This window comes from Rhinatrema bivittatum, chromosome 16 (assembly GCF_901001135.1).
Source record: "Rhinatrema bivittatum chromosome 16, aRhiBiv1.1, whole genome shotgun sequence".
NCBI classification, from domain to species: Eukaryota; Metazoa; Chordata; class Amphibia; order Gymnophiona; family Rhinatrematidae; genus Rhinatrema; species Rhinatrema bivittatum.
In genome coordinates, this window is record NC_042630.1 from 2,308,670 (window position 1) to 2,334,735 (window position 26,066).

A 26,066-nucleotide genomic window follows, 5' to 3' on the forward strand; every position below is an offset into this window, starting at 1 on the left:
ATGGCTAAAGGATGAAAAGGGGTAATTCTGTTAACTGTGGTAACTTTTCAGAGGAGCAGTTTCTGCCTTAGCAGAAGGTATGGGGGTAACCTTCACCGAGCAGCAGTTACTACCCTGCTTGCTGGGCAGAGTGGATGGAGCATTGGGTCTTTTTCTGTCGTCATTCTCTGTCAATTTTTCTAATTTGCTGCAAGTGCGCTGAAGTTAGATTTAGGGCAGTGTTAGTGGTTTTCTGTAATAATTTACAAAGAAATTATTTTCTTAATTTTCAATGCTAAAAAATCATTTTATTATAATAATTATTATTTACTAAAATTCCATGTGCTTCTTTTTCCTATAGAGCATAAGAATCCAAATGCAATATGTAAATGTGCATGCACTGATTTTGCTTGATTACTTGCAGTAGTAAAATTGTGCATTTATTTTCTGCTCCAGCCTCTCCCCCCAACATCATCTGATGAGGAAAATACTCAAAACATCGATGTCAGGACTTGTGGTGGAAGGAACGTTGTCTACTCTCACAAAGACACCGAGTCGAGAAGAAGTTAAGCTTAAGGACGTTGTCTTTTGAAGAAGTTAAGTATTGGGCTTGGACTGACATTGTGGGAATCATTTTTCAAATTGATTTTGAGTTTTGATTTACACAAAGTCAAAAAGACTGGCATATGATGACATGGGGTGGAGGGTTTCACCAGAAAAATTATATTGGTGAAGTTCCAGGTTTGATGCCTTAAAATGTATAAAAAATATTGAATGTTGCTGTAAGGGTGTTTAATTGTAAATTCATGTTTTTGTGACAGTTGGTGTTTGTTTTCATAGATTTTGCATAATTTATTGTAATTGTTGTGTTTTATGTTGCATTCTTTAAATTCTTTTGTTATCCACCTTGACGTTTTGAAAGGCAGAACATTTACAATTAATAATTAAAGAAGGAAAGAGAACAAGAAGAGAGAGAGACAACCAGGGAGGAATGGAGGGAAGGCACAGTTTAGGTGAGACCTGGCATTCATGAGCCCTCTTACCCAGTTTGAGGGCTGTCACCAGCCAAGTGAAGGTCTTTCCCTCATTGGCACCCAGGCAGCTGGTGTACTGGCAGTCAGCGCAGGGCTCCACCCTGAATTCCTGGGACTCCATTAATGTCACTTGGACCTGTGCAAGGAAGGACACAGTTAGTGCTATCCACAAAAGAAGGGCATCAAGCTCTCACGCTGTGCAAGTCTGTGTTTGAGTGGTGGGAGCTCTTCATGGGAGGAGCACTGTGTCCAAGAAAACTCTTATACCATAACTGGTACGCATTGGGAGACATCTCAGCTTGTCCCAAGGAGATCATGACATTTACGTCTCCAACTCAAACATGACTGGTTGAGAAGAACCACAGATGTATCCATAGCCTTATTCAAACAGCAGAGGAGAGAATGAGTGGACCATAGTTCAGCTGACCATGCAGTAACAGTCTGTTCCTCACCTTGAAGCAATGGTTCAGGTTGGAGAATTTATTTATTTATTTAAAGTCTTTTCTATACCTTCGCTAAGTTATATACCATTGCAACGGTTTACATGTAGTCACATAAATGAATGTAGGTGGATGCGTACTATAGTACATTCTAACAGGTGCCGTCAAAGGTTCGGTTACAATATATCATTAGACAAAATAATTTTTAGAGAAGAGGGTCATGACAGAGTGTACTGAAGGTATTTTCACAGTGTATCATAGGTCACATGATCCTAGGGTCATGTCCTGTCCCTTTTCATGATGCACTGGGTCAGTCAGATGGAGGTTGCTGTCCCATAGGTCAGGTGACTCTGTAGTCACATTCTGTCCCTCACCTTGATGGGGTTGGGCAGGTAGTTGAACACGTTGCCCTTGATGGAGGCGGTCTCCTCTCTGATCACAGAGTATGGCAGTTTCAGGTCTATAAAGAAGGGTTGAAAGGCTCTTAGTGTCGCTGTGGGTGACAGGCCAAAGCCGATATCTGCCGTGCAGAACATGGAGGCCTTCCACTCCGTGATGGTGTCAGGGACGGTGAGTGGGACGTCGGCTGTCCCAGAGTCACTGAGCAAAAGAAAGAGAAAGAGGAAAACCGATTGTAAAGCCCTCAATATTTATAAAGATGTGACAAGCTGAAACACTGGAAGGGGTAATTCCCGGGCCAGAGCCAAATCGAGCCCCACCCTGACCACTTGACCCATCAGCCCCGCCTCAGGAAAGTGCAGCTCCTCCTCTGGGCCACGTGGAGATATTTAGGGAGCACCAGGTCCCTATTCCTTGCTTTCACTCTTCCTGGAAGAGTTGGAAAGGAAAATACCCACAAAAGGGTCAAAATTTTGCCCAGTAAAGAGGAAAACATGGTTCAAACATAAAAGCTAAGAAAGGCTGTCCTAAGTTAATCAACAAATAGTAAATACACTTTAAAAAGTCACAGTTTGTATTTTAATCGAACTGCAGTCCTAGAGCACCACAAACAGGCAAGATCTTCAGGCTATGCACAATGAATATGCAGGAGAGAGATCTGCATGCACTTCTTCCATCATATGCAAATCTAGCTCCTGCATATTCATTGTGCATAGCTTGTATTTATTTTTATTTATTTAGATTTATATTTGGCTTTTTGCATTTTTTTCAGTGTTCAAAGTGGATTACATTCAGGTACTGGAGGTATTTCCCTATCCCCAGAGGGCTCACAAGTTTGTACCTGACATCCTGAAAACCAGACCTGTTTGTGGCTCTTGAGGGCCAGAGTGGGCCACTCCTGTCCTACACTATCCCTCGCTTGGAGCCTCTACCTAGGAGCAATCCGATTAGGGATATAATCCACAAAATGAAAAAAATGAAAAGAGAAACAATGCTGAGGAAAGAGAAAAAGACCAAGAAAGCTATGAGGTCAATATTCAGGGACGCGGCGAGTAGAAAGTTATATGCAACATTTTCCTGCATATTCAGCACACAATTTATGCATTATAAGGTGAATTTTCAAAGCTCTGCGCATGCCAGAACCAGGTGATATGCACACGAGTTGGTCTGCTGCACGCCGAGCGGATTCTGAAAGCCGCCCGAGGACGTGCGTATCTCTTGCTGGACGCACACATAGGTGGGGCATGGGCACTACTTCCTTGCACCGTATATGCTGGGATCTCCTGCTGCATACTTTTACTTCTGTTATGGATCGCGGCTAAGGTTTGGAACAAAACATTTTAGGCAAGTCAGCGGGGAGGCTATTAAACTAGGGGGGCTTCCAAGTCCTGTCCTTGAACTGGCGTCATTGTATGTTCCTTGTAAAATGTCCCCACTGTGCATCCATTTAAAATTGCACGCAGACGTATGTGCATCCAGGCTACTTTCTAACATGCATGCATATGCTCGTGGGTGTTATAAAATGGACGTCGCTCTGGGTGCAGGCCTATGAAGGCGTGCACATGGGTGATCATGAGCCTGCTTAAAAGTTACCATCCCTGGGGGCAAGGGGGAATATTTGTAGCTCAGCTTTTGAGTACACAATTACAAAATTACATACATGTACGCTCCTGAATATCAACCTCAATGTATCAGTTCCTGAGAGAGTTCGCAGCAGATACTGTCTCCTCCCAAGATGGTGAAAAGTCATTTATTTACTTATTAAAATTTTATATTCTGCAAACTTCTATAAAGAATTATACCCAGTGCAGTTTAGATATTAAAAACACATAATATAAAAATCAACTAAAACATAGAGTTACAGGGGAAAACACATTTTAAAGCCCTTTTGTGCCAGGATTAAATCTTCTGTAGTCAAGAGTCCAAGCGCCCTGAGTACTAAGGACACAAAGAAAAGGAGATGACTCAGAAAACAATTTTTCTGTTGGTCTTGAGTGAGGTACTTCTGCTCCACAAAAATGCATGGACCTGAAAAAAACCTCACCCCCCATGACATGTCCTGAAATTCTGTTGTGGGTAGGACACCCAAACACTTATTAAAAGTGGAGACACACGGTAGGATAAAAAGTTCCAGATTACATTCTCTCCTTTATAATGCTCCCCTTTTTGCTTTCTGTCTGGAGGACCTATTTCACTGTTGACAAAGTTTGCTCTGTCTTGCTGCTTCTCCAGTTATAAATGTAAATAAATCACAGGGTGCTGCAGTGCTGATTATAATCAGGTGTCAGCATGACTGCAGCACAGAAAGCTGGAGTAGAGTCTGGGAAAGAGATTTGTTTAAAAACTGGATGTATGACTGTAATTAAACAAAAAAATTGTTAATGGGATGGTAACCATCTGGTCCCAGGCACTTTCCCCCAGGTAAGGCATAAATAACGTTTTGAATTTCAAGCAGAGAGAAGGGAGAGGACAACATTTCTTGTTGTGGGGCAGAAAAAGATGGGAAGTTCAGCTGAATAAGGAATGTACAGCTATCTTTCTCTTTAGCCAATGCAGGATTAGAATACAGCTCAGATAAATATTGCAGAAAGTGGTGTTCTCTCTCCCTGGGGCCCATCAAATGACTTTCTTTTTAACTGCATGCACCAGGAATGCTCCCTTAATTCAGCCGAGTTGGTGGGAGCCTCTCTGGGAGACACAGGGGAAGAACTCATCTGAGTGCAGTTCGCACCACTCTCTCTCTTTATTGAATGCAGACTTAAATTTCTCAGCCAAGGAATTGCAGCTCAGACTTGAGGTTTTCCTTTCCCAGCTGATTCACAGAGACCAAATGGGTTTCCTGAGGGAGAGGGTCTCCATATCTAACACTAGAAGACTGTTTGAAACGTTACATCTGGCCAAACACAGAGGACATGCCGGCCTTAATATCTTTTTAGATTCAGGAAAAGCCTTTGACCATACATCCTGGTCCTTTCTGTTTGCAGTACTGTATAGTACAGGGTTGCCTGAGGCTATGAATACTAAACCCTGGTGTGGCTCCTGATCAATGGAGTTCTCTCTCCCTTTTTTCAAGTAGCTCATGGCACGCACCAGGCTCATGGCACGCACCAGGCGGGCCCATTGTCTCCTTTGCTGTTCAATATGGACATAGAGCCACTGACTGAAGTGGTCAGACAATCTGCACAAATTGCAGATTTTCCCCTAGAGGGATGTGAGCATAAACTCTGTCTTTCTGCTGACAATCTCCTGATTTATCTCACTAATCCATGAATGTCCAGCTGTCTCAATACGGGACCCTTCAGGTTATAAAATCAACTATGATAAATCTCAGATTTTCCCCATTGGTACCAGAGTCATAATCCCTGGTGGCATCACCACTTTCAAGATGGTGCAAGAAGGTTTGCAGTATCTAAGGACCTATCACGAGACCTTAAAGATTTGTTTCCTAAAAACTTTGAGAGCCTTATTGGTAAGGTCAAGCAGAACTTAAAGGCATGGATGGACCTGCCGGTATCTGGGGTGGGGATCGTGCAAACCTGCTAAAAAGGAAGATTCTTCCTACCTATTCTAACACGTGCCTTGCAATATACCCAACTGAGTGTTTGACTCACTAAACAGTATAATACCTAAATATACATGGCAACATAAGCCAGCAAGTATCTGACTTAGTCAGTTTTGGATCCCCAAAATACAGAGTGGCGTGGCTCCACCTAACTTTAAGATTTACTATTAGGCAGAATGTTTGCTCTATTTAAAACCCTGTTGTGGTCATTTCGAGACACCTTGGTTGCCTTTGAAACACCTGCAGACTGATGTTACTGACGTAGCTATGCTACCATTCATTTCCCCCACCTCACCAATACATAGACGAGCATCCGAGACCGTCCCATCCTGGCCCACACGCTCTGTGTGTAGAACCAGGGGCAGGATTACTGGGGGGTGCAGTCCTATACTCATCTCTGATTTAAAAGAATTCCTCACTTTCAGGTCACATTTTTTCTGGGGCATTTCAGGAAGGCTTGGTTTGGGTGGCTCAGCTTTTGGGAGGATGGGATATTCCAGATCTTTGCTTCTCTCACTCAGGAATTTGAGCTACCTGCACACAAACCTGTGTGAAGTACTTGCAGCTACGTGGTGCTTTATCCCACATTCTAGATCTATCTGCCCCCCTTCGAGCTCTGAATGGCAAGGAAAATTACTTAAGTGACCCAAGAGTATCACGGCTATTTATTGGGGTCTCCTAATTGGTAAATTTGGCTCTGATACCCCACTATCGTTAATCAATAAATGGAAATATGGACCTGAACACCACTCTAGATGCTAAAACCTGACATCGAATATGGATAGTGGCTCATCTTGGTTTGCTGTGGGTGAAGCCGGTTGAACAGAATATATCACACACCAACCTTTTATGCTAACTTCTTGCCTAATTCAGACTCTCAATGCTGGAGGGCATGTGGAGAAGTGGGAACCTGCATCCATATGTGGTGACACTGTCCTGGGATTCACCAATTTTGGGAGCAAGTAACCCAGGAGATAGCCAATATTCTGGGGTTTCCAATGTATGCTGCAACCCTGACAAGGTTGTTAGGCAGCTGGGAAGGGTAGTTGGTCATTCATGGTCATCCATTCCTTTTGGGAGGCTCACTTCACCATAGCTACATTTTGGAAACATAACCCCTGAAACATAGGAATAACAGCAGAAAAGGTCCAATGGTCCATCCAGTCTGCCATGCAGGTTATCCCCTTGTATCAGTCAGTGCCTCGTTACGTGCTTTGCTTATGGACTTGGCCATAGAAACAGTCCTGTATTTTTTTTCCTTAATGTCTGCGCATCAGTAATCCAGACTGTAAAAAAGTCATGGCTCATGTTGGTTGTCTCTGAATCCAAATTCCTCTCCCTTCCACCCCCTACCCCCTTCCTTCGAAGCAGAGAGCGATGTTGAAGTTGCATCGAAAGCATCAAGGCTTCTTGGCTAAGGGTAGCAATCCCTTGCTTCTATTAAGGGTAGTACCTGCTGCTCTGTGCAGGTCACCCCCATGCTTATCAGTTCCCCAGACTATAAAAGTCAGGGCCTTCTTGGTTGCTGACTGAATCCTATTCCCCTTTTCCTCTGCTGTTGAAGCAGAGAGCAATGTTGGAGTTGCATCGAAAGTATGAAGGCTTCTTGGTTAAGGGTAACAACTGCCTCACCAGCAAGTTAACCCCATGCATGTTTCATCATTTCCTTTAAGTCCTGGCTGTAGAAGCAATCCTGTGCTTTTCCCCTTATGTCTGCTAACAGTATCCCTGACCATGGAAGTTGGGGCCCTCTGTTGTTGTCTGAATCCAGTTCCTCTTTTCCCCCTGCAGTCCAAGTGTGGGACAATGTTGTAGTTGCATTAAAATTCTCAAAGCAGATTGGTTAAGGGTAGTAATCTCCATGCCTTCTTCTAAGGGTAGTAACCGTCGTACCAGTAAGTCACCCCCTGCATGCTTATCTCATTTCTGTCCTCCAGCCTATAGAGATCCACAGTGTTTATTCCATGCCCCTTTCAATTCTTTGACCGTTTTCTTGTTCACCACCTCCTCTGGAAGGGCATTCTAGGCCTACCCCACCCTCTCCATGAAGAAATATTTCCTGTCATTGATTCTGAGTTGTCCCCCCTGGAGTTTAATTTTGTGACCCCTAGTTCTATTGTTTTCTTTCCAATGGAAAAGGTTTGAAGTCCATATATCATTGAAACCTTTCAGGTATCTGAAGGTCTGTTTCATATCTCCCCTGCACCTCCTCTCTTCCAAGGTGCACACCTTCAGATCCTTCAGCCTCTCCTCATAGGTCTTCCAATGCTGACCCCACACTATTTTGGTGACTCTTCTCTAGACCACCTCCATCCTGTCTCTATACCTTTTGAGATAAGGTCTCCAGAACTGAACACTGTACTAGAGGTGAAACCTTACCAAGGACCTGTACAAGAGGATCACCACCTCCTTTTTCTTACTGGATATTGCTCTCTCTATGCAGCCCAGCATTCTTCTGGCTTTAGCTATCACCTTGTCACATTGCTTTGCCATCTTCAGATCACCAGACACTGTCACCCCAAGGTCTCTCTTGGTCTGTACAAATCGTTATTTCACCCACATCACATACAGGTCTTTTGGATTACCGCATCCCAGATCTATGACTCTGCACTTCTTGGCACTGAATCCCAGCTGCCAAATTCTCAACCAGTCTTCAATTTTTCATAAAATCACTTTTCATGCTCTCTACTCCTTCAGGCATGTCCACTCTGTTGTAGATCTTAGCATCATCCAAAAATAGACAAACTTTACCTTCTATCCTTTCCATAATGTCACTCACAAAGATATTGAACAGAACCGGTCCCAACACCAATCCCTGTGGCACTCTGCTTAACACAACTCTGTTCAGAATAGATCCCATTTACCATCACACGCTGTCTTCTATCTGTCAATCAGTTTGTAATCCAGGCCACCACCTTGGCACTCACTCCTAAGCTTCTCATTTTATTCACAAGCCTCCTGTGCGGGACTGTATGAAAAGCTTTGCTGAAATCCAAGTAGATCACATTGAACCTCTTCCTCGATCCAATTCTCTCGTCACCCAATCTAAAAAGCCAATCAGATTAGTCTGACAGGACCTTCCCCTAGTGAATCCATGCTGCCTGGGGTCCAGCAATTCTCCTGATTGTAGATAGTTCATGATCCTTTCCTTCAGTCTCCATTACTTTTCCCACCACCGAGGTGAGGCTAAGTGGTCTGTAGTTTCCAGCCTCCTCTCTGCTCCCACTCTTGTGAAGCGGGACCACCACCGCTCTCCTCCAATCTCTTGGCACCGCTCCCGTTTCCAGGGATCTATTGAACAGGACCTGCCCACACATCTCTGAGCTCCCTCAGTATCCTGGGATGAGCCTCATCAGGCCCCATGGCCTTGTCCACTTTCAGTTTTCCTAGCTCTTCCCATACATTCTCTTCTGTAAACGGAGTTTCATCTACTCCACCCCCATCCACAGTCTTGTTATCCAGCGACGGTCCTTCTCCAGGGTCTTCTTTAGTGAACACCAAACTGAAGTATTTGTTTAATATTTCTGCCATTGCTTCATCTGTCAGAAAACAAAGAGGTAAGTGATCTATAATGACAGTCAGATAAACAAAAAAGAATAGATGCCTTGATCTTTTCCAAATATTTATTAAAGTAGAGACATATAGACGTATTCATAAAAGTGCCTGACTCAGGCAGAGTTTCGCAGCTCAACAGCCGCTGCCTCAGGGGCTACAAGTAAGCCAAACATAAAATCAATCAACCTAAAAATTCTAATAAACAATGAATTATTTAAAATAATTTAAAAAAATTGTTTTTGTCTACAAAATTTTGTTAAAATGGTGACATCTATATTCAAACAGAAATAAAAAACTAAGTGTTGATGTTACATTACTTATACAAAAACAACATATTATGTGACTATACAATAACAAATTTATGTAAAGCTCTTTACCTTGGACAATCAAGAATCTCAGATGAGTTTAAAATCATCAAGGGAAGGTCACTGTGAACCAACGCTGAAAGATAACTATAAAAGATGTGCAAGCAATGAATGTAACCTTTGGGAAACATTGGATAATTAGTCTCAGTAATGAACCAGCCCTGAAAGACAACTGTAACAAATGTGTAGGCAAAAACTGTTTCCTTTTGGAAACATTGGATACTTAAATAAATATGCAAGCCTTTGTTGAGGCTAACCACAAAACCACAAAACATTACTATTACATAGCTTGGTAATTTAGATCCTTGTGATTCAGAGACTGGCACATTTAACTAAGTATCCAATGTTTCCCAAAGGTTACATTCATTGCTTGCACATCTTTTATAGTTATCTTTCAGCGTTGGTTCACAGTGACCTTCCCTTCATGATTTTAAACTCATCTGAGATTCTTGATTGTCCAAGGTAAAGAGCTTTACATAAGTTTGTTATTGTATAGTCATATAATATATGTTGTTTTTGTATAAGTAATGTAACATCAGCAGTTAGTTTTTTTTTATTTCTGTTTGAATAAAGATGTCACCATTTTAACAAAATTTTGTAGACACAGAAAAATGTTTTCAAAAATTCTTTTAAATGATTCGTTGTTTATTAGAATTTTTAGGTTGATTGATTTTATGTTTGGCTTTACTTGTAGCCCCCGAGGCAGCGGCTGTTGAGCTGCGAAACTCTGCCTGAGTCCTGCACTTTTATGAATACGTCTATACGTCTCTAATAAATGTTTGGAAAAGATGGAGGCATCTCTTCTTTTTTGTTTCCCTGATTGCTTCATCTCTCTCCACACATTGTTCTTCGTCACCTTTCAGTTGCACTGTATCGCTTCGCACCTCCCTTCTTTCTCTGATGTATCTGAAAAATGTTTTGTCACCTCACTTTACCTCTTTGGCCATCCTTTCTTCCGCTTGACCTTTTGCTTTCCTTCCTCAGTTTTAACAGATATTCTTCCCTGTGCTCCTCTTTTTCAGATCCTTTATACTTCTTGAACGCTAATCTTTTTGCCTTTATGTTTTTTTCGGCCACTTCCTTTGAGATCCAGATCGGTCTCTTTCTCCTCTTACTTTTCTGACTTACAGATTTCTTATTGTTCTTTCACTTTGCCATTTCCTCCCAGTCTTCCACTTCTTCCTCGAGGAGCATTCCCATTTTGAGAAAGTCTGTATTTGGGAAATTGAAATCTCAGGTCTTCATGGGACCTCTCTGTCTCCTGTTTGCAATCTGATGACCACTGGTGCTCAAGTCCAGGAAACTGCAGACAGAGAAGGCCTGCACTATGCTCGGAAGCAGGAACAGTTTAAGAATCGGGAGATTTGGAGGATAACGATCTTATTCTTTTGATGCCCATGAACAGGCTATGGACTCGTAGATGTTCCTCTGCTCCTCTGCACCCTATATTGACTATTTTTGTTAGCAGTGACTGAAGCTGTAAACTTCTTTTATTATTTGCTTTGTATAATTTTATTGTTTGCGACCTCCTAATCTCCTGAGTTAACACTTGTAAAATTGTTTTTTTCTCTGTACATACAAATTTGCAATATTTTGCTCATATAATAATTTATTGTTTGCTATCTACTAATCCCCTCAGAGTTTTCTCTTCTGTACATATAAGTTGGCTATATACTGCTCACATAATAATACTTTTTACCGCCTGACCTCACCTCGGTGCTGTTCCTTTTGCCTTCCTACTGCCTCTTTTATTTATTTATTTTATTTATTTAAAAATTTTTCTATACCATCGTTAAGTTGAATACTATCACAATGGTTTACAGAAGGGCACGATAAAGAGAAATATGGGTGGTATAGATTACAAATTACTCGTGTGCCATCATAGTACGGTAACAATTTAAAATAATAAACTAGGTGTGTAAGTTAAACCTGATTGTTAGGAACAAATTAGGCAGTTTGATTTTAACATTAATATGCTTATGTAGATTACTAAAAACTTCTAGCTTGGTGCATCCTTATCGCTCAACTATTTTTCTCCTTTTCTTTATCTTTATAAAATGCTTGTTTAAAAAGCCAGGTTTTGAATCATTTCAGATGTGTCTGTAGTCTTATTTCGAGTGGCTTGGTATTCCATAGCACGGGGCCAGCCAGTGACAGTGCTCTTTCCCTTACTTGCGTGAGATGTGCTGATTTGACAGAGGGGACAGTTAGAGCTTTATTTGCAGATCTCAGTTTCTTTGTGGTACGTGCATGCGCAGTGCCGTGTTAAGCCAGTCGGCTTTATCATCGTGGATTAGTTTATGGATTATACAAAGTGCTTTATATTGTATTCTTTGTTCAATTGGAAGCCAGTGGAGTTCAGCAAGTGTTCCTGTAATGTGGTCATTTCTTTTTTTTGCCTGTCAAAACTCTGGCAGCGGAATTTTGCAATATTTGCAGAGGCCGAATTGTAGATTGAGGTAATCCTAACAGCAGGGAGTTACAATAATCTGTGCTAGCAAATATCATTGCTTGTAGAACTGTGCGAAAATTGCTGTCTCTCTTCCTCGCTGCTCCCCCTTCCCCTGCCCTGTTTTTTGTACTTTCCCGCCCTTTTTCAGTTATGTAAACCGGCGTGATGTTTCCCACGAATGTCAGTATAAAAAAGTTAATAAATAAATAAAAGTTGAAAAAGGCGGATGCTTTATTCTTAAAGGGGATTATTTTGACAGTAATCTCCAAGCATAAAACCTGGTTTGTGTGTGTGCCTGGCTGCTTTGACACAGCCCGGGGCTGAGTCAAGTGTAACCTGGAACCCGGTTTGGTGTGAATTTTTATGTGCAATTGGGTGATTCCCTCTGAAATACTTGGGAAAGTCTGCCTGTACAGTGTACACCATGCACACAGACTCTCCTGCTCTCTGTATGCTGAGACAGTGAAGGAAAGAGAAGCAGACTCACAGTGTGTGGGAAACTTATCTTACCCTCTCTCCTTTCCTGATCCGTGCCTTACCTGACAGGGTACAAGTCCCAGATCCAGGTCTCCGGGAAGTACTTCCGCACCTGCTCTTCCCTGGCAGCAGGTTGGGGCAGGATGTTGTTGGGCACGCCCGGCATTGCTAAGAGAGAGAGCAGAGCAGATCTGAGAGGCTAAAACGTCTCCGAGGAGCATCTATGGAGGAGAGACAGGTGCAGATGTGCACTACCTTTCACTCGGGGTAGGGAATGTAAGTGCAGAGGCACCGAGTAAGGACCTGGGCTAAGCCATCAGGAGCTGAGCCGGCCCTGCAGACTCTCTGGAATTATAGTGCCTGAGCTCGGCTTCTCAGACTGAAATCAGAGCCTCACAATGCAGAGGTTTCACTAAAGCTGCCCTGATATCCCAGCTCCCTCCTTAACAGAGAGGCCCTTCTCCATGACAGCTGCACTCCCAAAGCTACCCCTGAGAGAAGGAAACAGTGAGCTCCACATCATCCAGTGGGAAGCAAACTGGCATCTGAAATAATATCACAGCATTGGGGAAGAGGAACCTTCAGAGTGCAGAAGGTAGGAAAGATTTATGATAAATGTTTAGCAGGAGCACAGCAGGGCATTAAAATGTGACCACTGAAACAATACAGAGTCAGACTGGCAGGTGGAGGTGAGGCAGTGACTGTCAGGCTGCTCCTTTCAGCTCTCCTGCTGTAGTTTGCAAAGGGAGAGGCACAGCAGGCAGGTAGAATAGGACTGGTGGGGATCTGGGGAGGGAATGTGAAGCTGCTGGGGAGGAGTTGATATGGGTGAGGGCAGGTGTGGAGCGAGACTGCTGGAGATAGGATGGGAACCTAGGCAGCCAGAGCTAAACTGCTGGCAGCAGGAATGTGGGGGTGAGAATGAGACAGCCGGACAGAAAGAGAGGGACGGAAGGGTGTAGAGTGGGGAGAGGTGGCTGAGCATGGGACAGGGGAATTGGGTGTGTGAAAGACTGCTGCATTGGGAGAGGGGGAAGTGAGAGCAACACTGTTGTGGATGGGCAGGGGGGGGGGGTCTCATGTCTTTTCCCGTCACCTTATCTCTGTTTCTTTCTCATCATGGGGAGAAGCATTGAGAGAGAGAGAGAGACTGCTGCAATGGGGGAGGGGTAAGTGAGAGCGACACTGTTGTGGATGGGTGGGGGGAGGGGGAGTCTCATGTCTCACCCCTTACCTTATCTGTTTCTTTCTCATCATGGGGAGAAGCATTGAGAGAGAGAGAGAGAGGGAGAGACTGCTGGGGTAAGGGTTGATTCTTGAGAGAGTTTCTAATTCAGGAAACTTGACTGGCATAAGTAATATACTAAGGGATGAGTTTTCAGAGACTTAATGTGTAAAACCTCCCTTGTTTGAATAGGGACCTATATTTACATTACTGTGTGATATCTGAGTTTAAAACACCTCGGAGGATATTGCAATTTGTGTTGGGAAGTTTTCCTTTAGTGTAGACCAGCGTCTGGTCGTGTTTTAGTTATGGGATACTCCCTCTGGAAACATCTTTACATATAACTGAAATGTTTCCATAACTATATACCTGGTTTTAGCATTTGGTAAGTGCATGAAGTCACAGAGTTTAAAATATTAAAAGTAGGACAACTGTAGCAAACAGAAATCTGTTGTGAAGTGCGGGATTTACCACTAAGAGTATAACTGCCATTGCTCTAACCTGCACCCTAATGCCCACCCATGGTAACATCAGTTCTGGCTGCAGCACTGGCACACATGCATGGCTGGACCAGAGGTCCCCGATGCAGCGTCCGGCCGCAGGTATGGGCTGCCATGCCACACGTGTGGTTTCAGGGTGCAGCAGCCAGGCTGATTATTTCACTCTCTGACCCGGGGGAAGGGCAGTCCCAACGTTCACTGTTATCCACGATTCACCTGAGACAGAGGCTGCCCTAAACTCACCCAACCATTGCTTGCTTCTTACCAAAGGCCACCCCCGGAGATCCAGGCATTCCTCGTGAGGCAACCATGACTTCTTCCATGCAGGAGACAGGCTTCTTAATGTTGGCATTGGATATAATTTTCAGGGTGGTCTCCTGTGAGAAGCGAAAGACAAAGATCAGATAACACAGAAAGATGCTGAAAGCAGGCAATTGCAGGAGCAGAGTATGGATTTCATTAGGTTTCTTTCATTTATTCACTCGCCAAGAAAAGGCTTGCCCCACCTCCAGGGTAATTACATTCACGTACCCTGACTTTCTGTGACCTCAGGGGAGTCACTGTCAGGCAGATACAGAACGGACGCACTAAAAAAAAGTGCTCCTTATATGCACCTGCTCCTTATATGCGCTTCCAGGGTGCGCAACCCAAATGTAAATGAGGGGTCACAAAAAAGGAGGCGCTAGTGGCCATTGTGCCTCCTTGAACCAGGAGAGGTGGCTGTCAGTGGGTTTGGGAAACGGATGCATGGTTTTAGGACCGTCCGTTTTCCAAATCCACAGATGAGTCAGGTTGCCTGGTAAAACCTGACCTGCCTGCATACTTTTTTCTATATTATTTTACCTTTGGTTCCTCTGATTAAATATCACCACAATATTAAGTCGGAGGATGTACAGAAAAGCTCCGTGGCACTCAGAAATTAACGCCTGCCCTTGGGATTGGATGCACATGATTTTTTTTGTATCACGGGCAAATTATAATAGCCTCATCAACATCCATCTGCATGGGATGAGCGCTATTAGCTCTACTTGTGTTTGGATGCATATTAAGGATGTGCTAAACCACTTATTGTATAAGGGGTTGTGGACATGCATCCAAAACGCACGTCCTAACCACATTAAACAGTGCGCTCAGCTGATTCTCTGGGAGGGTTTTAGGTGGAAATCTTCCTGTCAGGCTGTGCACATTATACTGAAAGAAAGGGGAGCTGTCATTACATGGTAAAAGTACTTCTGAGAAATGGGGTGTGGCAAAACTGTTTTTCTGTAAGTTGGGGAACTTCAATATTTCTTCCTTCACACATCCAAAAATGCCACACGCGACCCTTTTCCATAAATAACTTCAAAGGTACATTTTTAAATGTGAAAGGGCTACGTCCAACCTTCATGTCCTGACCATCATCATGTGCCCTCAGTGCTCCAATTTCTCTTCAAATTTTCTATTTTACAAAAAGCAATTCATGCCCAAAATTGCACCTGGGGTACGCTAATGAAGGGCAGTCCTATGTGCATAGGACTGGAAGTTGGGAGTGTTTGAAAAGTAACACTTTTAAATGCTGACGCAAGGTTTGTTTCATCACAGGTTCCCTGACGCAGCTACATCCGATGGTTATCTTCAGACTAGTGGAACACATCACTGTCGTCATTGCAGAAAGGTAACTGAGATGTGAAGAATGTTGTGCAAGATATAAGAAAGGCAAAAGATAAGTACAGACTGTGCATGTCATTGCTTATTCGGTTCTTGGGCCATTCTAAATTGATCTAAGGATGTTTTCACATATGTTTCAGGCACAAATTACTTTTAGAAAAATTGAAAACTTAAAGGGGAATTGGAGCACTGAGGCCACATGATGATGGTCAGGACATGAAGGTTGGAAGTAGCCCCTGTCTGGTCCATTTGATGGCATTTTTACATTTAAAAATGTACCTTTGAAGTTATTAATGAAACAGTCTTGCCTATGGCATTTTTGGATGTGTGAAGTAAGAAGTAAGAAGCATTGAGGTTCATCAACTTAAAGAAAAACTGTTTAGCCACTACCCATGCAGATTTCCAGAAGCATTAACCCATCCAGTGCTTTGGGACCATATCTGGTACTGTCTGAAGGATTCTGACCTTGAAGAGGCTGTAGGCATCTGGTTCTGTCTGGAACCAGGGGATCCAAAAACGTTTCCTCCGTGAGCCACGTACAGGTGGTATGAAAGGGGGAGGCATTCCAGCCACACAAGGATAGGACTCAAAGTCATCCACTTTGTAAGAGTATCCCCCAAACTGCATGGTCGGGAGCAGGTTATACACCTGAAAGGCAAGAGCATACAAAGACAAATGAAGAAGATCCAAGATCAGAAACCTGGTTACAGCAGAATCAGAGCAGCAGAAGGTCCCACTCACAGTATCCACAGTCAGCTCAGCCTCAGGCTTCATCAGGATCACGCTCTGGTCCACGCCTCTGACAGCACAGAGGGACCTTGGAGCTGCCTTCAGGTGCAGGCTTATGTCAGACCCCGGAAGAGCCTCCTGACTGGAGAACTTCACGTTCACCTGCACAGAGAGGGGAGAATGCCCAGAGCAGGTTAAAGCAGACAGAGAGACTCAGCAGAGAACAAAGCAGAGACCCAGGAGCAGCAGTCACCTCATTGTTGAAGCATTTGGAGATGTGGAAGTCAGCCCTGTCTGCAACCACCTCGCCCTCAGGGAGCAGGGCATAGATCAGCACCTTGGCCAGCGGCGCGATGCTCATGCTGATGGAGAGCGGGAAGGTGAAGGTCCCCTTCAGCACTAAGGAGAGAGACACAGAGGAATGGAAAGGGAGAACTCTCAAAGCCCTTGGGCCAGGTAAAATTGTCCTTCTTTGACGGGATGAAGCCATGCCTTTGGTGTCCTCAGTGCCTGCACTATTAGATGGCCTGGGAAGAGGCATTTCCAGCAGAAGGAATAAGTGCAGAGTCTGTGAGCACTTTTAGTTTGTGCACGGTGCTAGAGGGGGAGAATGCATATCCGTCCCTGTGGGAAGAGACTGGGGTGCACACACACACCATGGAGACTAAAACTGGCAAGAGTCTGTAGCCCTGGGGTTCTCCTTTACCTAGGAACACCATAGAATTAAGGGAATTTAGAGGGTTCAGTATAGGAATTTTTTTTTGCCTGAGGGCAAAGCCTCTCCTCTGCCTTTCAACACTCACCATCCTCTTTACCAACCATAACATCTTTGGAGCCAAACAGAGTGAGCCCTCGGGAGGAGGCCACCTGCCAAATTACAACAAACATCAGATCTTAAGAAACAATTCCAGTGCCTCCATCCTCTGCAGTTTACCCATCAGCAGCAACAGACAAAGACCATCCTCAGACATAATGGGGAGAATACCCCAGCCAGTGATCTGTCAAATCAATCCCACGATTACATTGCTGTCTCTCTCTCTCTCCCCATACTGTTGGGGTTACATAGTAACTTAATAATATCAACAGAAAAGACCATGTGGCCCATCCAGCAAGTTTCTTATGGTAGCATCCGCCACTCTCTGCAGGTTACGCATAAACTTTATGTTAAGGTTAGGAATATTTACAATCAAAATCAAGCTACTATCAAAGCCATAACAAAATTACTGTTAGCAAAATATTTATGGGGTGAGAAGCTTATAACCCACACCTAGAAACAATCTCATTATTTACCCACCAAATACATGAAAGTCACTCGATCAGCGTCTTCTCCCAGCTCCTTATGCTGAATAATATAATCCACCACCACCTCCTGCTCCTTCTGACATGGGATGGGGTCCTCCTGTGATTGGATCTTCAAGAAACTCTTACTCTTTGAGAAGAAGGGCTCCAAATTTAAGATCCCATCTGCATGGTAAGGTGAGACCTTCCCATACTCATACTGGGATTCCTCCAGTGTGTACTTTGCCTGGAAATGCAAAAGAGGGTTTGGTTGATATGGGACACTATAAGAACATCCAAAAACCTGCAGTAGATACAGGGGAGAACACTGCCTCCTGTACTGTGAGATCCTGCAGGGACTCCCAGAAACCTGCATTAGATACAGGGGAGGGCAGTGTCTCCTGTGCTGTGAGATCCTGCAGGGACTCCCAGAAACCTGCATTAGATACAGGGGAGGGCAGTGTCTCCTGTGCTGGGAGATCCTGCAGGGACTCCCAGAAACCTGCATTAGATACAGGGGAGGGCAGTGTCTCCTGTGCTGTGAGATCCTGCAGGGACCCCCAGAAACCTGCATTAGATACAGGGGAGGGCAGTGTCTCCTGTGCTGTGAGATCCTGCAGGGACCCCCAGAAACCTGCATTAGATACAGGGGAGGGCAATGTCTCCTGTGCTGTGAGATCCTGCAGGGACTCCCAGAAACCTGCATTAGATACAGGGAGGGCAGTGTGTCCTGTGCTGTGAGATCCTGCAGGGACTCCCAGAAACCTGCATTAGATACAGGGGAGGGCAGTGTCTCCTGTGCTGTGAGATCCTGCAGGGACCCCCAGAAACCTGCATTAGATACAGGGGAGGGCAGTGTCTCCTGTGCTGTGAGATCCTGCAGGGACCCCCAGAAACCTGCATTAGATACAGGGGAGGGCAGTGTGTCCTGTGCTGTGAGGTCCTGCAGGGACTCCCAGAAACCTGCATTAGATACAGGGGAGGGCAGTGTCTCCTGTGCTGTGAGATCCTGCAGGAACCCCAAGAAACCTGCATTAGATACAGGGGAGGGCAGTGTGTCCTGTGCTGTGAGATCCTGCAGGGACCCCCAGAAACCTGCATTAGATACAGGGGAGGGCAGTGTCTCCTGTGCTGTGAGATCCTGCAGGGACTCCCAGAAACCTGCATTAGATACAGGGGAGGGCAGTGTCTCCTGTGCTGTGAGGTCCTGCAGGGACTCCCAGAAACCTGCATTAGATACAGGGGAGGGCAGGGTCTCCTGTGCTGTGAGATCCTGCAGGGACCCCCAGAAACCTGCATTAGATATAGGGGAGGGCAGTGTCTCCTGTGCTGTGAGATCCTGCAGGGACCCCCAGAAACCTGCATTAGATACAGGGGAGGGCAGTGTCTCCTGTGCTGTGAGATCCTGCAGGGACTCCCAGAAACCTGCATTAGATACAGGGGAGGGCAGTGTCTCCTGTGCTGTGAGATCCTTCAGGGACCCCCAGAAACCTGCATTAGATACAGGGGAGGGCAGTGTCTCCTGTGCTGTGAGATCCTGCAGGGACTCCCAGAAACCTGCATTAGATACAGGGGAGGGCAGTGTCTCCTGTGCTGTGAGATCCTTCAGGGACCCCCAGAAACCTGCATTAGATACAGGGGAGGGCAGTGTCTCCTGTGCTGTGAGATCCTGCAGGGACCCCCAGAAACCTGCATTAGATACAGGGGAGGGCAGTGTGTCCTGTGCTGTGAGGTCCTGCAGGGACTCCCAGAAACCTGCATTAGATACAGGGGAGGGCAGTGTCTCCTGTGCTGTGAGATCCTGCAGGAACCCCAAGAAACCTGCATTAGATACAGGGGAGGGCAGTGTGTCCTGTGCTGTGAGATCCTGCAGGGACCCCCAGAAACCTGCATTAGATACAGGGGAGGGCAGTGTCTCCTGTGCTGTGAGATCCTGCAGGGACTCCCAGAAACCTGCATTAGATACAGGGGAGGGCAGTGTCTCCTGTGCTGTGAGGTCCTGCAGGGACTCCCAGAAACCTGCATTAGATACAGGGGAGGGCAGTGTCTCCTGTGCTGTGAGATCCTGCAGGGACTCCCAGAAACCTGCATTAGATACAGGGGAGGGCAGTGTGTCCTGTGCTGTGAGATCCTGCAGGGACCCCCAGAAACCTGCATTAGATACAGGGGAGGGCAGTGTCTCCTGTGCTGTGAGGTCCTGCAGGGACCCCCAGAAACCTGCATTAGATAAAGGTGAGGGCAGTGTCTCCTGTGCTGTGAGATCCTGCAGGGACCCCCAGAAACCTGCATTAGATACAGGGGAGGGAAGTGTCTCCTGTGCTGTGAGATCCTTCAGGGACCCCCAGAAACCTGCATTAGATACAGGGGAGGGCAGTGTCTCCTGTGCTGTGAGATCCTGCAGGGACTCCCAGAAACCTGCATTAGATACAGGGGAGGACAGTGTCTCCTGTGCTGTGAGATCCTGCAGGGACCCCCAGAAACCTGCATTAGATACAGGGGAGGGCAGTGTCTCCTGTGCTGTGAGATCCTTCAGGGACCCCCAGAAACCTGCATTAGATACAGGGGAGGGCAGTGTGTCCTGTGCTGTGAGATCCTGCAGGGACCCCCAGAAACCTGCATTAGATACAGGGGAGGGCAGTGTCTTCTGTGCTGTGAGATCCTGCAGGGACTCCCAGAAACCTGCATTAGATACAGGGGAGGGCAGTGTCTCCTGTGCTGTGAGATCCTGCAGGGACTCCCAGAAACCTGCATTAGATACAGGGGAGGACAGTGTCTCCTGTGCTGTGAGATCCTGCAGGGACCCCCAGAAACCTGCATTAGATACAGGGGAGGGCAGTGTCTCCTGTGCTGTGAGATCCTGCAGGGACCCCCAGAAACCTGCATTAGATACAGGGGAGGGCAGTGTCTCCTGTGCTGTGAGATCCTGCAGGGACTCCCAGAAACCTGCATGAGATACAGGGGAGGGCAGTGTCTCCTGTGCTGTGAGATCCTGCAGGGACCCCCAGAAACCTGCATTAGATACAGGGGAGGGCAGTGTCTCCTGTGCTGTGAGATCCTGCAGGGACTCCCAGAAACCTGCATGAGATACAGGGGAGGGCAGTGTCTCCTGTGCTGTAGGATCCTGCAGGGACTCCCAGAAACCTGCATTAGATACAGGGGAGGGCAGTGTCTCCTGTGCTTTGAGATCCTGCAGGGACTCCCAGAAACCTGCATGAGATACAGGGGAGGACAGTGTCTCCTGTGCTGTGAGATCCTGCAGGGACTCCCAGAAACCTGCATTAGATACAGGGGAGGGCAGTGTCTCCTATGCTGTGAGATCCTGCAGGGACTCCCAGAAACCTGCATTAGATACAGGGGAGGACAGTGTCTCCTGTGCTGTGAGATCCTGCAGGAACCCCAAGAAACCTGCATTAGATACAGGGGAGGGCAGTGTCTCATATGCTGTGAGATCCTGCAGGAACCCCAAGAAACCTGCATTAGATACAGGGGAGGACAGTGTCTCCTGTGCTGTGAGATCCTGCAGGAACCCCAAGAAACCTGCATTAGATACAGGGGAGGGCAGTGTCTCCTGTGCTGTGAGATCCTGCAGGGACCCCCAGAAACCTGCATTAGACACAGGGGAGGGCAGTGTCTCCTGTGCTGTGAGATCCTGCAGGGACTCCCAGAAACCTGCATTAGATACAGGGGAGGGCAGTGTCTCCTGTGCTGTGAGATCCTGCAGGGACTCCCAGAAACTTGCATTAGATACAGGGGAGGGCAGTGTCTCCTGTGCTGTGAGATCCTGCAGGGACCCCCAGAAACCTGCATTAGATACAGGGGAGGGCAGTGTCTCCTGTGCTGTGAGATCCTGCAGGGACCCCCAGAAACCTGCATTAGATACAGGGGAGGGCAGTGTCTCCTGTGCTGTGAGATCCTGCAGGGACCCCCAGAAACCTGCATTAGATACAGGGGAGGGCATTGGCTCCTGTGCTGTGAGATCCTGCAGGGACTCCCAGAAACCTGCATTAGATACAGGGGAGGGCAGTGTCTCCTGTGCTGTGAGATCCTGCAGGAACCCCCAGAAACCTGCATTAGATACAGGGGAGGGCAGTGCCTCCTGTGCTGTAGGATCCTGCAGGGACCCCCAGAAACCTGCATTAGATACAGGGGAGGGCAGTGTCTCCTGTGCTGTGAGATCCTGCAGGGACTCCCAGAAACCTGCATTAGATACAGGGGAGGGCAGTGTCTCCTGTGCTGTGAGATCCTGCAGGGACCCCCAGAAACCTGCATTAGATATAGGGGAGGGCAGTGTCTCCTGTGCTGTGAGATCCTGCAGGGACCCCCAGAAACCTGCATTAGATACAGGGGAGGGCAGTGTCTCCTGTGCTGTGAGATCCTGCAGGGACCCCCAGAAACCTGCATTAGATACAGGGGAGGGCAGTGTCTCCTGTGCTGTGAGATCCAGCAGGGACTCCCATAAACCTGCATTAGATACAGGGGAGGGCAGTGTCTCCTGTGCTGTGAGATCCTGCAGGGACCCCCAGAAACCTGCATTAGATACAGGGGAGGGCAGTGTCTCCTGTGCTGTGAGATCCTGCAGGGACTCCCAGAAACCTGCATTAGATACAAGGGAGGGCAGTGTCTCCTGTGCTTTGAGATCCTGCAGGGACCCCCAGAAACCTGCATTAGATACAGGGGAGGGCAGTGTCTCCTGTGCTGTGAGATCCTGCAGGGACTCCCAGAAACCTGCATTAGATACAGGGGAGGGCAGCGTCTCCTGTGCTGTAGGATCCTGCAGGTACTGACTGTTTTGTTGCTGCTTTCTCTTCCTTGTTCAAAGACTCACTTTCAGGAAAACCCGTGCATCCCAGTGTGATGTGTCCAGGGTGAAGTCTGCCCTTCCTGTCTCATCGGTGACGTAGGTTTGGTTCTCGCTGATGTCATGGTAGGTAACAAAGAGGTAGATTTTCTTATTCTTTCCTGGAGAGCCATCAGCATTCTTGAGCTCCATCTAATGAGGGAGGAAAATCAAACTTGGTAAAAATGAATAGGGCAGAGACCGAGAGAGAGTTACAGAGAAGGAAGGAGACCTGCCAGGTGCAGGTGAGAGACTGCCTCTTCCTCCCTGGATAGTTAGGGCTTGATCTCACCGTGCCAGTGAAGGGCAGCCCAGCTTTGTAGGAAGAGCGCGTCTCTTTGAAGGTGATTGTTGTGATCTGAGAGGAGATGGGACAGCTCTTGGATGCAGACAGCTTCACTCCTAGCAAGAGAGACCTGCAGACATAAGGAATCTGCTTCTGAAACACATTTGCCAGCTTGATACTTTCTTTTCTACGTAATGTGCACATCCTGACCTCTGTAATCCATTTACACCTTTCAGTCTCCAATTATGCAGGGAAAATCATTTGTAAGGAGTAAACTGAGCAGATCAGAGCTGGGAGTCACAAAGGCAGTGATCATCAGAAGGGAAATGTTGGGCACAGGGTCTTCTCAAAAGATTATACAGCAAAGGCTTCCTCTCAGTGAGCAACTACCCTCTCATGTCATATGGAGGGGTAAGGCACAGGAATGACAAGAGGCATTCTGGGATGCATTGTCCTTTCGCACTGAGGATATCTCCCCAAGGCCTACTCCCCGGGAGGAAAGGGTTAGGTCGGCCGTCATAGTTGGTGATTCGATTATTAGGAATGTAGATAGCTGGGTGGCTGGTGGGCGTGAGGATCGCCTGGTAACATGCCTACCTGGTGCAAAGGTGGTGGACCTCACGCGTCACCTAGATAGGATTTTAGACAGTGCTGGGCAGGAGCTGGCTGTCGTGGTACATGTGGGCACCAACGACATAGGAAAATGTGGGAGGGAGGTTCTGGAAGCAAAATTTAGGCTTTTAGGTAGAAAGCTTAAATCCAGAACCTCCAGGGTAGCATTCTCTGAAATGCTCCCTGTTCCATGCGCAGGTCCCCAGAGGCAGGCAGAGCTCCGGAGTCTCAATGCGTGGATGAGATGATGGTGCAAGGAAGAGGGATTCAGTTTTGTTAGGAACTGGGGAACTTTTTGGGGAAGGGGGAGTCTCTTCCGAAGGGATGGGCTCCACCTTAACCAGGGTGGAACCAGACTGCTGGCGCTAACCTTTAAAAAGGAGATACAGCAGCTTTTAAACTAGAACAAAGGGGAAAGCCGACAGTCGCTCAGCAGCTCATGGTTCGGAGAGAGGTATCTTTAAAGGATACTAATGATGCATTAGAATTAGGGCATCCCGACAGTGAGGTTCCAATAATTAGAAAAGTAGTCCAAGTGCCTGTAACTAAAAACTCACCTGAGCTAAAAAATTCTAACTTATCCCTATCAATTAAAAAGCAGAATGATAATACAAACAATAAACAAACTTTGAAATGTTTGTATGCTAATGCCAGAAGTCTAAGAAGTAGGATGGGAGAATTAGAATGATTAGCAGTGAATGATGACATAGACTTAATTGGCATCTCAGAGACATGGTGGAAAGAGGATAACCAATGGGACAGTGCTGTACCGGGGTACAAATTATATCGCAATGACAGAGAGGAGCACCCGGGAGGAGGTGTGGCGCTTTATGTCTGGGATGGCATAGAGTCCAACAGGATAAACATCCTGCATGAGACTAAATGCAAAATTGAATCTTTATGGGTAGAAATCCCTTGTGTGTCGGGGAAGACTATAGTGATAGGGGTATACTACCGTCCACCTGGTCAAGATGGTGAGATGGACAGTGAAATGCTAAGAGAAATTAGGGAAGCTAACCAAATTGGTAGTGCAGTAATAATGGGAGACTTCAATTACCCCAATTAACCCGGTCCTGTTCAATATCTTTGTGAGGGACATTGCGGATGGGATAGAAGGCAAGGTTTGTCTTTTCGCGGATGACGCTAAGATCTGCAACAGAGTGGACACACCGGAAGGAGTGGAGAGAATGAGACGGGATCTAAGGAAACTGGAAGAGTGGTCGAAGATATGGCAGCTGAGATTCAATGCCAAGAAGTGCAAAGTCATGCATATGGGGAGTGGAAACCCGAATGAACTGTATTCGATGGGGGGGGGGGGAAAGGCTGATGTGCACGGAGCAGGAGAGGGACCTTGGGGTGATAGTGTCTAATGATATGAAGTCTGCGAAACAATGCGACAAGGCTATAGCAAAAGCCAGAAGAATGCTGGGCTGCATAGAGAGAGGAATATCGAGTAAGAAAAGGGAAGTGATTATTCCCTTGTACAGGTCCTTGGTGAGGACTCACCTGGAGTAGTGTTCAGTTCTGGAGACCGTATCTACAAAAAGACAAAGACAAGATGGAAGCGGTACAGAGAAGGGCGACCAGGAAGGTGGAGGATCTTCATCGGATGACGTACGAGGAGAGATTGAAGAATCTAAATATGTACACCCTGGAGGAAAGGAGGAGCAGAGGCGATATGATACAGACTTTCAGATACTTGAAAGGTTTTAATGATCCAAAGACAACGACAAACCTTTTCCGTAGGAAAAAAATCAGCAGAACCAGGGGTCACGATTTGAAGCTCCAGGGAGGAAGATTCAGAACCAATGTTAGGAAGTATTTCTTCACGGAGAGGGTGGTGGATGCCTGGAATGCCCTTCCGGAGGATGTGGTGAAGACCAGAACTGTGAAGGACTTCAAAGGGGCGTGGGATAAACACTGTGGATCCATAAAGTCAAGAGGCCGCCAATGAAGAGTGGGTGACTCACCAGAATGATGGCTACTGCCTGGAGACAATACCCTTATTCAATAAACGTACACATGCTTACTGTGACTCCAACATCGTTCTAGCTTCAACAGCAAGAGGAAATGTGGAATAAAGGATCTGCACTCACAAAGGGGGGAGTAGCTGGCTTGTTACGGCGGTTACTACCCCAAACCAAATAAGCCTGTTACTTCTATTTCTATGCATATACAGCATAGTTCTCTGCTTCAACGGCAGGGGAGAAGAAAAAACTGATACTTCACGCATATCCAGCATAGCTCCCTGCTTCAACGGCAGGGGAGAAGAAAAAAGGGTTCACACTCACAAAGCGGGGAGTAGCTGGCTTGTTACGGCGGTTACTACTCCAAACCAAATGTGCCTGATACTTCACTTTCGATGCATATCCAACATGGCTCTCTGCTTCAACAGCATGGGAGAAGAATAAACTGATACTTCAAGCATATCCAGCATAGCTCCCTGCTTCAACGGCAGGGGAGAAGATAAACAACCAATAAGAGCTGTATAACATAGTCTGAGTAAAACAAATAAGCATGGGTGTAGCTTGCTTATTGCGGCGGTTACTACCCCTACTACCCCTAACTTATCAGCTAGATATTCACTTGGATGCAGCTCCATCACTGCTTTCTACATTAATGGTGGGGGTGGAAAGGAAATAGAACCAAGAGCTAAGAGAAACAGATAAGTATGAGAGAAAAAGTGTGT

At 46.2% G+C, this 26,066-nt stretch overlaps 2 protein-coding genes across 3 annotated transcripts in view; one reads left to right on the plus strand and one right to left on the minus strand.

Moving 5' to 3' along the window:
• The window catches only part of LOC115078384, a 187,186-nt gene that overhangs the window by 82,343 nt on the left and 78,777 nt on the right, over positions 1 to 26,066 (plus strand). Inside the window, exon 40 of the mRNA XM_029581292.1 lies at positions 15,570 to 15,642. Within this exon, the coding sequence (XP_029437152.1) occupies positions 15,570 to 15,642 (73 nt within the window). The remainder of the gene's footprint in view (positions 1 to 15,569; positions 15,643 to 26,066) is intronic.
• The window catches only part of LOC115077989 (alpha-2-macroglobulin-like protein 1), a 55,082-nt gene that overhangs the window by 13,530 nt on the left and 15,486 nt on the right, over positions 1 to 26,066 (minus strand). For both annotated transcript variants that reach the window (XM_029580504.1, XM_029580503.1), the window contains exons 10-20: positions 22,772 to 22,881; positions 22,468 to 22,632; positions 17,659 to 17,889; positions 17,168 to 17,231; positions 16,618 to 16,763; positions 16,377 to 16,526; positions 16,101 to 16,283; positions 14,254 to 14,365; positions 12,326 to 12,431; positions 1,828 to 2,053; positions 1,023 to 1,149 (exon numbers count right to left, since the gene is read on the minus strand). In XM_029580504.1, coding sequence (XP_029436364.1) covers positions 1,023 to 1,149; positions 1,828 to 2,053; positions 12,326 to 12,431; positions 14,254 to 14,365; positions 16,101 to 16,283; positions 16,377 to 16,526; positions 16,618 to 16,763; positions 17,168 to 17,231; positions 17,659 to 17,889; positions 22,468 to 22,632; positions 22,772 to 22,881 — 1,620 coding nt within the window. The remainder of the gene's footprint in view (positions 1 to 1,022; positions 1,150 to 1,827; positions 2,054 to 12,325; positions 12,432 to 14,253; positions 14,366 to 16,100; positions 16,284 to 16,376; positions 16,527 to 16,617; positions 16,764 to 17,167; positions 17,232 to 17,658; positions 17,890 to 22,467; positions 22,633 to 22,771; positions 22,882 to 26,066) is intronic.